The 15,171-nt window shown below is 35.6% G+C and overlaps 1 protein-coding gene across 1 annotated transcript in view; it reads right to left on the bottom strand.

Moving 5' to 3' along the window:
* HUWE1 (HECT, UBA and WWE domain containing 1, E3 ubiquitin protein ligase) overlaps nucleotides 1–15,171 on the bottom strand; it is a 140,293-nt gene that overhangs the window by 109,272 nt on the left and 15,850 nt on the right. Inside the window, exons 5-6 of the mRNA XM_012734291.1 lie at nucleotides 1,737–1,898; nucleotides 262–330 (exon numbers count right to left, since the gene is read on the bottom strand). Coding sequence (XP_012589745.1) covers nucleotides 262–306 — 45 coding nt within the window. The 5' untranslated portion in view covers nucleotides 307–330; nucleotides 1,737–1,898. The remainder of the gene's footprint in view (nucleotides 1–261; nucleotides 331–1,736; nucleotides 1,899–15,171) is intronic.

Raw genomic sequence — 15,171 nt, forward strand, 5'->3', positions numbered from 1 at the left:
CTGTTATGCTTAAAGCTAGTTTTATCACATTAAGTGATGACTTACAGTACATATAGATACAAATTGTTTAGTACTCACTCACTTTCAGTGGTCACTAGCTTATTCAGTAGTTTTTAATCAAGAGAAGTTCAAAAGAAAATCTGTTTCAAGAGAAGTTGATATTTTACTGTACTTTGAATATGTAGGACATATTTGAATGATCCATAAGAGTGAACAGAAACATTTTTTCTGATGAGGCAGAGCAAACTCTTGGATACTTACAGCCTCCGTAGGTGTCTTTTTCAGTTTAGTTCTGTCTACTTTCATGTTTCCGATTTTCTGCTTTATAATCTGAAAAGAAAACCCCCAAAGACATGAGCACTTAAAGCTGCAATCTTGAGCTCTACATGGCTTGACACAGACAGCATAGAATGAAGAGCATGCAAAAAGACATAAAGTAAGAACTATGGAGTAATGATGCCATGCCAACTCAGAGGCATAGCTACTAGGTATAGAGGCATGAAGAACATATTACATAAGCCTATAACCAATTTAAGCCAAAATTAGAATGACTTTAAATCTTTTTAAAATAACATAACACACCTCAGGATGGAAAAACATATATGCAACTTCTGGTAAACTTAACAATTTCAATTTTGGAAATTTAATCAAAGAAAATTGTAAGAATGTACACAATATTTAATCATAAGAACTCATAATGCATGGTCATGTACAAATATGGAAAACTGAGAATGCCCAAAAAACAATTGGTTTTACGTGGCATATTACACAACTTTTAAAGATATTAGACAATTCTATAATAGCACACAAAGATTTTCATGGTAAAATAAAAAGGTTGCACAATAAAGTGTACAGTAGAAACCTGTGTCTAAAGAAATCAGCTTAGAAGGCATATGCATCAAAATATTAACTCACCTACTAGCCCAAAAGGATTATGTATGACTGTATCTATGTATCTTTGTATCCTTACTGTTTGTAACCAATAAAAATATATTAGCTGTCATAAGGACCGTAGCAACATAGTAATTTTAGCTTTAATAGAAGATGAGCATGAGACTCCTACTAAAAGTCCTGAACACATTACATGTTTTATTAAGAACATGGAATCTGGAAGGCTCAAATAATATAAACATAAGTGATCTCTGATAGCAGACAGATCCTTCAAGATGATCTGGCCAATGTATAGAAAGAAATAAGGGTATTTCCCATTAGCAACAAGGATACATACAAATGTAGAGGGGAACTGTAGGCTTTTAATGTTTTTAATAATGATTTGGCTTATGTTTTAGCAATGTGGCAGACATTGGAGGTCAATGTCCATTCCCATACCCCAAGAAGACTGCTATAACATTAAGTCAAATAAACAAATTAAATTTTAAGCAGCCATGACATAGATTTAGTTCAAAATACTCGATACTATAGAAATAGTTGTGCATCTATCTGGCTGACAATGAGTCAACCACGGGCATTCAGAAAGTGCTGGTAACAAACCCAGAATATGTTGCAAAATGTTTCTGTAGACACTATTTTTGAAGGGGGGGAGGAATGTGTTCTCTCTCTATGGTTCACATTTAGGGTATGTGATTCCAGATTACTTAAACCAACCAACAACTAGTAGAAAATGAATAAATGCCTGTTGCCAACAGTCTCAAAATATCTAAAATGAGGCCAATTGGATTCTGGCAACAATCTCACCCATGTAGTGGAAACTATAAATGAGCTATTTGTACACTTACTTTCAGGCTTACTTTTTCTCACTATTGTGGCTGCAGGAAGTAGCAGTAAGCCACAACACCATACAACCCAAATGACTGACTGCTTTCCCTCCAAACTCAGGAACAAGGCAAGGACATCTGTTCTCACCACTTTCATTCAACATAGTGTTGGAAGTCTAGCCACTGCAATAAGGCAAGAAAAGGAAATAGAGGAATATATGTCAGAAAGAAATAAAATTGGCCCTATTTGCAGGCAGTTTTGCAGATGACAAAGGATTATCTAAATAGAAAATCTCCAAAAAAAAAAAACCTTCCCAGAATAATTAACAATGTTGCAGGACAAAATAAAGCAGATAAATTATATTTTTTATATAATGGCAAAGAACATGTGGAATCCAAAGTTTAAAATGCAACACCAATTGACTGCACGAAGAAAAAATACTTAGGTATAAATCTAATAATGCATGTACAGAACTTATAACACAAACTATAAAGTGATTTTTAAAATCAAAGTTCTGATATATTAGATACACCATGTTTAAGGCTTAATACAACATACTAAAAATAAAGAACAATTCTCCTTGAACTGATATAAAGATTTACTGCAGTAATTTTTGTGAATACACTGAGATTATTCTAGAATGTATACAGAAAGGCAAAGAAACTACAATAGATAAAACAATTTTGAAAAAGAGGGAGGAATCACATTATCTAATTTTGTGGTTTATTTTTCAGAGTTAGATACAGTAACTACAGTATTCAAGACTGTGTATGCAGTATGGATAGGGGCATAGATACATAGGACTGGACAAGAATAGAGAACCAAGAAACAAAACCATACAGTCTTTGGCAAAGGGCAAAAAGTAATCCAATCAAAGGGTAGTTTTTTTCAATGACTGGTGTTAGACTAAGTAAACAAGTATATGCAAAAAAGACTCATACTTTACATAAAAATTAACTCAAAAAAGGATCACATGGAGATGTAGAGAAATGGAAGTCCTGGTACACTGTTGGGAAAAAATATAAATTGGTGCAGCCATTATGAAAAACAAAATATAAACAAATACAGAGATCCCTTTGAAAAATCAAAAACAGGGCTCTCCCTGGTGGCACAATGGGTTAAAGCCACTGCAGCGAGAGTTAGGTCCCTGGCCAGGGAGCTGACCCACATGGCATGGCAGACCTCTTCTGACCCACCCGCTGCTATCGTCAGCAGTGTACTTTGTCAATCTGCCTGTTCTGTTCTGGTGAATCCTCTCACCCACCACACTTCTGGCCTGTACCCCAGTTCTGTAAGCATAAATAAATAAATCTTTTTAAAAAGTCAAAAACATAATTACTGTTGGAGCCAGTAGCTCCACTTCTGGGTATTTACTTTAAGAAAACTGCAGTTAAGACTGAGAAAGGGGCCCTCCCTGGTGACACAGTGGGTTAAAGCACAGCATTAAGAAGCTAAAGCCACTGCAGCATGAGTTTGATCCCCAGGCAGGGAGCTGACCCACATGGCGGGGCAGACCTCTCCTGACCCACCCGCTGCTCCCCTCAGCAGTGTACTTCGTCAATTGGCTCCCCACTTTGTCTCTGGTGAATCCTCTTACCACCCCTGCACCTCTGGCCTGTACCCCAGTTCTGTATGCATAAATAAATCTTTTGGTTATATGTTTACTGCAGGATTATTTACCATACAGATTGGAAACAATCTACATGTCTATTGATGAATGAATAAAAAGAAATGTGGGGGGGTGTGTGTGTGTGTGAATATTATTCTGCCATTAAAAAAAGGAAGTCACAGCTTCTTGGATTTTTGGTTAAGATCAAGCATAAAAAAGCAATCTGTCATTTGTGACAACATGGATGGATGTTAAGGGTATAATACTAAGTAAAGTAAGTTAGAAGAAGAAAGACAAGTACCTTAGGATCTCATTTAAATCTGCAATCTAATAAAAGGAAAACAAAACCCAAATTCATGATACAAAGAAAAGACTGGTGGTTGCTACAGGCAGGGCTGGGGAACAGACAGGTGATAGGAATCAAAAAGTACAAACTTCTGGTTCTAAGTCATGGGGATGCTGTACACAGCATTGTAACTATAGCTAATAGTAATACTATACTGTATATTTGAAAGTTAGCGCAAGAATAGATATCAAAAGTTCTCATCATAGGAAAAAATTTCTGTGTAATGATGTTAACTATTAGCTAGACTGATCATTTTACAACATATGCAAATATTGAATCATTGTGGTGTATACCTGAAACTAACACATGTTCATGTTAATCGTATCCCAGGTTCTTTTTAAAAAAACAAATTTAAAACAGGAATGATGGACTTATGCATAAAAGTCAGAGAAAAGATATGCTAAATATATGTAGTATCTAGAAAATATCAACATCTCTTAAGGGCCTAGGATGAGAACAAACTGGCTAACTAAATCAGAAAAGCATTGCCAGAAAGACAATTGAGAGCTCAAGAGTTTCAACAGGAAGGCTCAGAAACAAGAGGAACCAAGAAAACTAGGCAGTTTGGAGTTACAGCCAAGAACTTCCCACAGATCCAACTGAGTTGGGAGTGCCTCTGCTGTCAACAACAGACTCTAGAAATTACTGCTGTGGCAGAATAACTTCTTCACTTTCTCAGATTACCTGTGTTAGTGGCTCTAGATGCAAAGTATCGGTCAAACTTAGGGCAAGCCTATGCCCAAGGCATCAAAGTTCTAGGAAAGCAAGTACATTTGGCTTTTGCTTCCAAAGTGGGTTCCAATCTTCTCAAAGATTTTCAGGTGATAGGCTCATGTACAAGCTCCCTTCCCCACACCAAATGCAGTTATCTTTTTTTTTTTTTAATGATTTTCTTGCAAGAAACATTTCACTGTCTATTTAGGATATCCATTATGAAAATTCAAAATTTGTTACCTGTTAGTCTATTTCTAAACCGGCTTCACAGTGGGGATGGAGAATGTTTTTTAAGTGCCCAATAAGACAGACAATACTCAGACTGTTTCCCAAAACATTTAAAGTATTTTGCTCCATGAAGGAAGACAAAGTCCAGGTGATTTGGGAAATGATACAAATGGAATTTCCCTTCCTTTAGGAGGTTCACATGACTGACTGACATTACTAACAGCTCTGAGAAATCTTGCATAAAGGATACTGGGGCACAGAACCATTTTTTTTTTTTTTTTTCAAATGGCACCTACTGAAAGTTCACAAATATGAGTATCCCAAAGGATACTTTTTGAGCATGCTGTTCAGGAGCTTTATCTAATATTCTAAAATACAATCCTCATCTATCAAGTTGTGTCCTCTTTTACAAATAGAAAACCAAGACTTGGAGAAATTACTTATATCTCCTGGTAGTAAATGCTGCCACCAAGATCTAGATACAAGCCTAACTCCTAAATGCAAGCTTTACTAACATGCTGTTCACTTTATGTACCAGTTTTATTTCTGTAATAAATGTCTGTAGATCAAAATATGTTTCATACTCTTCTAGAATGCTGTATCCATTATTCAAAAATTACTATAAGAGAAGAAGCTGGGACACAAGGTAAGAAACTGTAATACTGTTAATCTCATAATGAAGGGAATACTAACCATTAGAGAATGAGTTCTACTTCTTAGAAATAAAATAGTAAAAAAATCCCAGGAAGAAGTCAGTTCTAAACAAATCTCTGAATATGACTTATTATCTTTGTTATTTCAGAACCAGAATGCTGAACACCAAGCATTTTCTAAGGGCAATAAATATTTCTCTCAAATTTAGGTTAGAAAGATCAACTTTAAGAAAACTCATGAACCATCATCCATAGCTATTCCTATTACTTAAATACTTTGAATGCACCACCTTTTCTTCTTCATTCCCCCTAACTTCACATGTTTTGAGTTCTAAATCTTGGTTTAATAAGGTTTACATGAAGACAAATATGTACAATTAAAATACATTGAGGGAACTCATCATTTAACATGTGACTCACTGTGTAATCCCCAATTGATCAAATTTAGAATGACTTTCAAAACTGAATCAGTGGAAGGACAGAGAACACCTTAGTTCTTAAATATGACTCATTAGCAACTGAATGTAGTAATAGCTAGTAGGAGACTAGTCTTACTACTTAAAATATGGTTGAAAGATCAGCAGCACTGATAACTCCCATGAGTTATTAAAAACTCAGTATCTCAATCCCCACCCAGATCCAAAGAATCCATCTGTATATTAGATTGTTAGCTGATTCATATATTAAAAGCTTGAGAAACACCCTGTCAGAATATAGGCTCAGGTCAAAAAATCCAGATTAGAATTCCTGTAATATCACTTCTTAATATATGAACAGAACAATTATTCAGTCTGTCTGCTTCTGTTCCTCAACTGTGAAATAAGGATAACTGATTTCTCCACTTCCATACACTTTCATCCTATCCACTCTGCTGAAAGTAGCAAAAGTAATCTTGCTGAAACACAAATCAGCTCATGTTACTTCCTTGCTTAAAAAATCCTTCAATGGTTTCAGCTGAGTTATACACTAGCTCTAAAAATTACTCCTGGAGTCTGGCATGATTTGAGTCCTCGAACTAACTCTATCTCCTTTCTTTCTCCTTTCTCCATTCAGTTTCTGGAATACCCTAGTTCTCTCTGGCAGCTAGACCTTTGTTAGTGCCATTAACCCTGCAATGTTTTTGCTCTCAGTTCCACCCTTCCCACAGTCATTCCACCTGAGAAATTAACTTTTCACCAACACCCAAACTGGCTTACCAGTGGCAACCAACACCAAAAGTTGGTCTCATTATTTTTCTATTACAGTACCCTGTTTCTCTCATAACAAATATCAATTACAATAATTGGCTTGATTTTCCACAATATTAAACTCTCAGCATCCAGCACAGAATCTCCCATGGTACTGTACTGTAAAGTTCTAAATCCAATTTGGGTTTCAATCCAGGTACTACCTCTGCACAGGTATATAGTTATTCTTGGCTTCAATGAACTGGGAAAAGTTTTCACCTCTGGGTTGTTAGAAGGCTTAAAGATAATGAGATAATGCACAATAAAATGGTTATCAATAAATATTAGCTGTTCTGAGAGTAGCAAAATACTTGACAAATACTTGTAGAAGGAAAAGAAGTATGTACCTAAAACCGTATCTGGAGATGATCACTTAGCAAGAGGTCCAGAAAGGAGTTCTTATTTGTGCTAATACTTAAAGATTAGGCAAAGGAGGGGACCCCTGAAAAGATCAGTGAAGTAGAAGCAAAAGTAGGTGATCACAGTATCATAAAAAAGATAGACAAGGGCCCTCCTTGGTGGCGCAGCAGGTTAAAGCACAGCACTAAGAAGCTAAAGCTACTTCAGCATGAGTTCAATCCCCACCCCGGAGGTGACCCACATGGCATAACAGACCTCTCTCTCCTGACCCACCTGCAGCTCCCCTCAGCATTGTACTTCGTCGATCTGCCTGTTCTGCTCCCCACTCTGTCTCTGGTGAATCCTCTCACCATCCCTGCACCTCTGGCCTGTACCCCTGTTCTGTGTACATAAATAAATAAATCTTAAATATTTATTTATTTATTCATACATAACTGGGGTACAGGCCAGAGATGTGGAGGGTGAGAGGATTCACCAGAGACAGAGTGGGAGCAGAACAGGCAGATCGACGAAGTACACTGCTGAGGGGAGCAGCGGGCAGGTCAGGAGAGGTCTGCCTCGCCATGTGGATCTCCTCCGGGGCAGGCGGAAATCGAACTCATGCGGAAGTGGTTTCAGCTTCTTAGTGCAGTGCTTTAACTCGCTGCGCCACCAGGGAGGGCCCAAATAAATAAATCTTAAAACAAAAGATAGACAAGACTAATTGCCTAAAATGCGACACCCAGAGAAATAGCCACTGACGGTGGAAATAGAAATGACTTGACAAGTTAGTTTCAATGGGGTGGATAGGAAAGAAAACCAGACTGAGTCACAAAACGAAGTAGAAGTGATGCAATATAGATGGCATATGTAGAAAATGCTTTTCAAAAGGTTGGCTATACCTGTAAGAAGAGAAATACAGGGTCATTTAAGATAGAAGGAAAGGGAAGTAAAGAGAGATAATGACAAGCTAAGTTCCTAAGAAAGTTGGTAGTAAGGAACTGTTTCTCTACCTTGCTTTAATATAACAAAAACTGATGTGGTTTCTAAACAGCACAGAGGCAGCCATAAGCACAATACCCCCCTCTAATCTCATAAACTTGATTCAAGTATTCCTTTCTGGGCTTATATTATACCCGGTACCTACCACCATTAGTGAAAAAATGTTTGCCACAGGGTGGGGAAAAAAAAGTTAATGGCTGGTTTGTATGTAGGGAACCAAACCTGGGAAGGGAAGAAATATACACTATCAGTGGTTACCTCTAGGTGGCAGAATAACATAGTTTTATTTAAACTGCATGCTTTTCAGATTTTCCCAAATTCTCTAAAATTTGAATACATGCATTGATTGATGACTACTCTTGTCCTTCCCTCTATCTTTTGCTATTTAATCCTAAAGTCTGGCACACAGCAAGTACTCAGTAATTTCTGACCTCATTTATTAATAGTACATTAATACTGTACGCATATATAAATGTGGGTCAATGGTACAATGACTTCAGTTAAGTCACAGAAAAAATTATGTTAGTTTTTTAAACAGACATGCTTTAGAGAGCACTGATATATTCTTTTTGTCTTGCAGTGAGTGATTCACTTTGCCTCTCCACAGTCTGTGAAAGTAATTCAAGTGAGAAGTGTCTAGATCCACCATACCAGGGAGCAACAAGCTAAATCTTGAAACTCAGTCTCTGCTATTCACTATTTGATCACAGACGTATAGCTGTTACATTAACTAATAATCTGGTAAAGAGTAACGCCATCTGACTGTTAGACATTTTCTCCAATACATTTTCTAATTATTTACAATACTACTAAATACTACTACCCAACAAATGTTCTGAGAATCCACTTATCAACATAGTAATAGCTAATATTTACTGATGACCTACTTATTATGCATTATCTCATTATCTGTAAGACTTCTAACAATGCAGAGATGAAAACTGTTCCTAGTTCATTGAGGCCTAGAGTAACTTATATGCCCATTCAGAGGTGGAACCTGGATTCAAACCCAAACTGGATTTAGAACTCTACAGTACACAAAATTCACAGTTCTCATCCCATTGTCTCCTTCCTATAGACACCAGTATTCCCATTTTTGACCACATAAAACATGCCACTGATGATTCCTGACCCAGATTTTATTGCACACTGGTAGAAATAATAATAAATAGAACTAAAGCTTCTGCTCCCCAAGAAAAATCTGGAAATTATCTGAAGTCTTGTCTCTTCAAAATTTAAAAACATCTTACTTTAAACTTTACTTTAAGCAAGAACATATACTTGTTCTTGGTGCTTCTCTGCACTATGGTATTTGGGCAGGGAAACCAAAAGAGTAGAACCTGAAACCTTCAACATTGACACTGGAGGGACAATTGGTCTCTAAGAACAAATGTGGAAATACCATCTACCCTTGTCCTGTAGAGCAGTAGATAACAGCAGTTACACTTTTTGTCATTATTTTCAATTACTTAGAGAAATAATCTGGCATCAGAAGAATTATACAGCAAAAGAGAGCCTACCAAAGATACAGACAAGTTTTGCCAACAGAGAGGAAATGGCTACATGCTAAAGGAGCACTTCCTAGTATTTCCAACAAAAAATTAAAACAATGCCAACAGCAAGAAGTTATACAAATTAAGGATGCAAAAAGGACGTGTTTTCATACACTTTTAAGTTAGTACAATGGAATAATCCTAGGCTACACAATCATTTTCCTCCCATTCCCCACTTTCTTACTGGGGCTGGATTTGGCCCAAAACAACAAGAGGTTTACCACTTATGTCCACCTCTAATAGAAAATTCAGATTATCTGCCTTTAATTAAAGGCAAAGAACTTAAGCCACAGAAAAAGCCTGCCATTAACAGGTAAATGACTTTTAAAGTAATATAAATGTTACTGAATAGTCAATGAGTAAAAAAAAGAGAGATAAAAGAAAATACAGCAAAACATATGAAAATGTAAAAGATGTGAAGTTGTATTCCTTAAACATATAAGTATTGGTACCTCAGTATGAAACAAAAAGAAAAATAAAAAAGACAGCATAAAGAGCAATGAAACTTGAAAAGATGAAATTGACATTCAGCAAGATTGAATGGAAGAGACTGAAAAGATTCAAATCAATTAAACTAGATATGAAATAATGACAGTGCAACAGATTCCAGAGTAATCAGTATCCCAAGAGAAAACTACAAACAAATTTGACAACCTACAAGAAATGGATAAATTCCTAGGAATAAAACCACTTAGGAAAACTGAATCAAAAAAGATACAAAATCTAAACAGGCTGATTACTAGAAGGGGCAATGAAAAATCAGATAGTGTCCCTGTTGAATTTTACCAAACATTTAAAAACTAATTCACACCATACTCTTCCAAGGGGGAGGGGGATGGAACACTTCTGAACTCAATTTATAGACCAAAATTACCCTGACACCAAAATAGACAAGCATGCCACAAAGAAATTACAGGTCAATATCCCTTATGAACACACATGCAAAAACCCCTGGAAAAAAAGCAAAGCAAATAAAATACAGCAAAGCATTAAAAGGATCATATACCATACCATTAAGTGGGATTTATTCTAGGAATGCAAGGGTAGTTTAACATCTGCCAAGTCAATGAATGTGATACAGTCCTTTAACAAAATGAACAATAAAAATCATATTATGTTTGATAGGAAAAAAGCATATGACAGAATTCAAGTAGTATATAGGGAATATACTTCAACTAAGACTAAAGGTGATCTACATAACAAGCTCACAGCTTATACTAAGTGGTGAAAAGCTAAAAAAGAAAGTTTTCCTCTAACATAAATAGTAAGAAGGATGCCCACACATGCCACTTTTAGTCAACACAGTACTAAAGTCCTTGCCTGAGCAATTATACACAAAAAGAAACAGCATAACTGGAAAAATGAAAGGTTGTAAGAAAGCCTTAAAGAGTCCACAAAAGAAAAGCCACTAGAATCAAAAAATTCCATAAAGTTGTAGCACACAAAATATACAAAAATCTGTTTTTTATACAATGATAATTAGCTAACACAAAGAGAAACTGCCCCCTGCCAACCCTGCCAACCCTCCCCACCCCCAACCCCCCCCCCCCCCAGCAAAACAAGTTAAAGCACAACACTATGGAGTTCTCAGCAGCTGCTGCAGCAGGGATTTCTGGCCAGGGAGGTGACCCACGTGGTGCAGCAAACCTCTCCTGTACTGCCCACTGCCTCCCTCAGCAGTGTATTTTGGTCAGTCCTGCCTGTTTTGCTCCCCACTGTCTGTCTCTGGTGAATTCCCTCATGCCCCACACCTCTGGCCTGTACCAATTCTTGTATACATAAATAAAATAAATCTTTTTGAAAAGAGAGAAATTAAGAAAATAACTGCAAATAGAAAAAAATACCTAGGAATAAATGTAAGTATAGTTATAAGGTCCCTACACTGAAAATTATAAAACACTGAGAAGAGAAATTAAAGACAACACAAATTGAAAGATATTCCATGTTTGTGAATTAGAATACTGTTAAAATGTCCATAGTACCCAAAGCAACTCCATCAAAATTCCAAAGATATTTGTCACAGAAATAGAACAAACAATCCTAAAATCTGTATGGAACCATGTAAGATCCCAAGTAGTCAAAACAATCATGAGGAAGAAGAAAGCTGAAGGCACCACACTTCCTCATTTCAAACTGTATTATCAAGTTATAGTAATCAAAATGTATAGTATTAGCATAAAAACAAATCTAGAAATAAAGACACATATATATGGTCAACATACTTACCAGAAGACAACTAAGAATACAATGGGGAAATCATGCTGGGAAAAATACCTAACCAAATGCAGAGAATGAAAGTGGACTACTATCTTATACCATACACAATAAGAAACCCAGACAGCTTAAAAACTTGAATTAAGACTTGAAGCTGCTAAACCAGAAGAAAATACAGGTGGTAAATACAGTCCTTGATATCAGTAATTGATATCAAGTCTTGGCAATAATTTTTTGATTTTGACACCAAACATAAAGGCTACAAAAGGAAAAATAAACAAGTGGGACTATATACCAAACTAAAGTTTCTGTACAGCAAAGGAAACCACAACAAATGAAAAAGTACCCTACTAAGTGGGAGAAAAAAATTGTGACTCATATCTAACAGAAGGTTAATATCCAAAATACACAAACAACTCATTGTTTAAAAATGGGTAGAAGATCTGAATAGACATTTTTGCAAAGAAGATATATGGTGACCAACAGGGAAATGAAAAGATGTTCAACAGCACTAATCATTAGGAAATCAAAATCAAAACCACCATGAGACATCTCATACCTGTCAGAGTGGCTATCATCAAAACAAACAAAAAAATCAACAAGAAATAATATGTGTTGGTGAGGCTGTGGAGAAGTTATGGACAGCCACTATGGAAATCTAGAATTAGAATTACCTTATGACCCAGCAATTCTACTTCTGATTATGTATCTAAATCAAATTGTTATCTGAATCCCCATGTTTCAATCATTTACAATTATCAAGATATGAAAACAACCTAAGTATATGCTGATTGATAAAAGGAAAAGAAACAGAGGTATGTATATAATACTAAATACTATTACTCAACCACAAAAGAAACTATTTTGCCATCTGTGGCAACACACATGGACCTTGACGACATTATAATGGGTGAAATAGGTGAGAGAGAAAGATATCGTATGGCCACACTTATATGAGTAAAAAAAAAAAAAATCCAATATTCTAAGTCAGTGGAAAATCCATAAAATCTTATTTAAAAATAAATAAGTAAAACCAGCACTCATAGATACAGAAAACAGATAACATGGTTACCAGAGGGGAGAGGTAAGGAATGAGAGGTATAAGCAAAATGGGTGAACGGGGTCAAAACATTCAAGCTTCCAATTATAAAATTAAGGAATGGAATATAATGTACAGTATGGCAAATATAATTAATACTGCACTGCACATTTGAAAGTTGCTAAGAGGGTAAATCTTAAAAGTTCTCAAAACAAATTTTTTCTTTAACCATGTACACTGATATTAATGACTCATTGTAGAAATCATTTTACTGTACAAATGTTAAATTGTTATGTCCTAAGCTTGAAATTAATGTTATTACATGTCAATTATATCTGAATTTTTTTTTTTACTTTAAATCTAGAGTCCTGCCTGGCTGTGCAAAATCATGTAAAGTGGATTTTAAAAACTAAAACTGTCTGGTAATACAAACATCTGACTTAGTAGATATGAGGTGGGAACTTCACGTGTTTTCTAAGCTGTATAATTTAGCTACACAATTTAGCTGAACAGCTAGACTTGAGAACCACTTTGTTAGATAATTATGCTTTGCTAATTTGTGAGTCACTTATTAATTTGCTTTTAAAATAACTGAGGAGGCACTAGGGTATAAAAACAAAAAAAAAAGTCTTAGGTTGCTAACTGTTGAAGCTAAGCAACAGGTTCGTAAGAGTTTGCCATGTTACTTTCTAACTACTGTTTGAAAATCTCATACATTTATTTTAAATTAAGAGTTTATCCTACCAGATTCCCCCATTTTATACCCTACACTGTACAGGGAAATCCCCCCCTCAAATCCATCATCTACCTATATCAAGTACATACTCCTTAATCCAGATATCCAGGACTTGGACCCTGCTTACCTGCCTTGGTTTCTTAACATTTGAGATTTGGTAATTTGACTCAGTTTACTTTCTGCTAAAATGGCAGCTCCTTATACATACTCTAAGAGTTCAGCCACTTTATGCTGTCTTTCCAGATATTCTGTCTCCTCCAGTAAAACTGATCACTCCCTCCTTTGTGTCCCCCACCATATACCAAACCGTATCTCTTATCAGCACACCTTTTTATTTATGCTAGTTTCCCCACTAGTTAGTTCTGTATGAGTGGGACAGTATTATATTGGATTTATCTTTACATTTCTACTTTCAGCTTAGAAACAGTCACTTAGTAGATTAATAAATGAGTGCATCTCTAGCCAGTAAATGCTTAACCTAAAAAACCCAAGTCACAATGAAACTCTTGGTGAAATTTTCAACTGAATAAACAATTTATACAACTCATTCAGTCTGCACTTTTTCATTCAACAGTTATAAACATACTAATTGTAGGACATTATGATGAATGTAAAAAAAAATTAAGAGAAAAAAATAGAAGCAAAGGGAATATAAAAACCCACAATTATTTAATTTTTTCCTAGTGGCCAAAGCAAAGCTGAAAACAACAAAAGCAACATAGCATGTTAACATAAAATGTCTGTGTAACACAATTTATAATCTTTTTGAAAATTTGAATGCTTAGAGATTAAAGTTACACCAGGCAAAATACATTTTTAGCAAAAATAGATCAGCCCAGTTTTTACCTCTGGGCATAGTGCTTTTGTCTAGAAAATGAGGACAATAATAAATGCCATAGCAATTTGGACATCCTCTTAATAATCCTGCATATTATGTGAAGACATAATCTAGACTTCTTATCCTATATTGAAGCTCTTAAAAAAAAAAAAAGGCCTGAAATTCTGTGGGAAATTTACTATGTGGGTATTTTCTGGAACGACAAAACAGCTTTCAGACTTATGATCTGTGATGTGAAAAACATTAGGAACTATTCAACAGAAAGATCTTAAAAAGACACGGTCTGCTCAGATACAATATTTTCACTTTCATTTATGAAACTCAGGCGTGTGGTACTTCCCCTAAACCCTCATGATAGGCTACAAGAAACAAAGTTCTAACTTTTTGCATTATTTAACTCCAATTCCCCCATTTCCCTGTATTTACAAAGGAATATGAAACATCTCCAGAGATTAAATCTCTTATATTCTCGATTCCTAGGGAAGTTCCTCTAGAGTCCTGTTATCCTAAAGAAATATAGAAAAGCATAAATCTATAAAAAGACTAGAGTTAAGTATATTTCTAAATAAGAGCCAGGTTTTAAAGCCTTGAAGTATTTTGAAAAAGGATACATATACTGGGGCAGGGCGGGGGTGGTGGGAGAATATTCAGTAATTCATTTGCTACTATTTATGTGCATTACCTTTTTAAAGGCAGAGACCATATAGATTCCTGTTGGCAGAATGTCAAAATGAAGTCAAGGACAACAGCACACTGTAAAGGCTTGGGAGTCTCACAGAACTGGACTTAAATTCCATTTACTGTGTGTGTGTATGATCTTAGACAAGTTAGTATATCTTGCTGAGTCAGCCACCTAAAAAAGTATAACTCACAAGTAAGCCATATTATTATTTGTTCTATTTATTTTATCTACAGTTATCTATGGACAACAATCTTACGTTGGATATTGGATAGAGAT

Source organism: Condylura cristata, unplaced genomic scaffold (assembly GCF_000260355.1).
Source record: "Condylura cristata isolate star-nosed mole 26May11 unplaced genomic scaffold, ConCri1.0 scaffold00053, whole genome shotgun sequence".
NCBI classification, from domain to species: domain Eukaryota; kingdom Metazoa; phylum Chordata; class Mammalia; order Eulipotyphla; family Talpidae; genus Condylura; species Condylura cristata.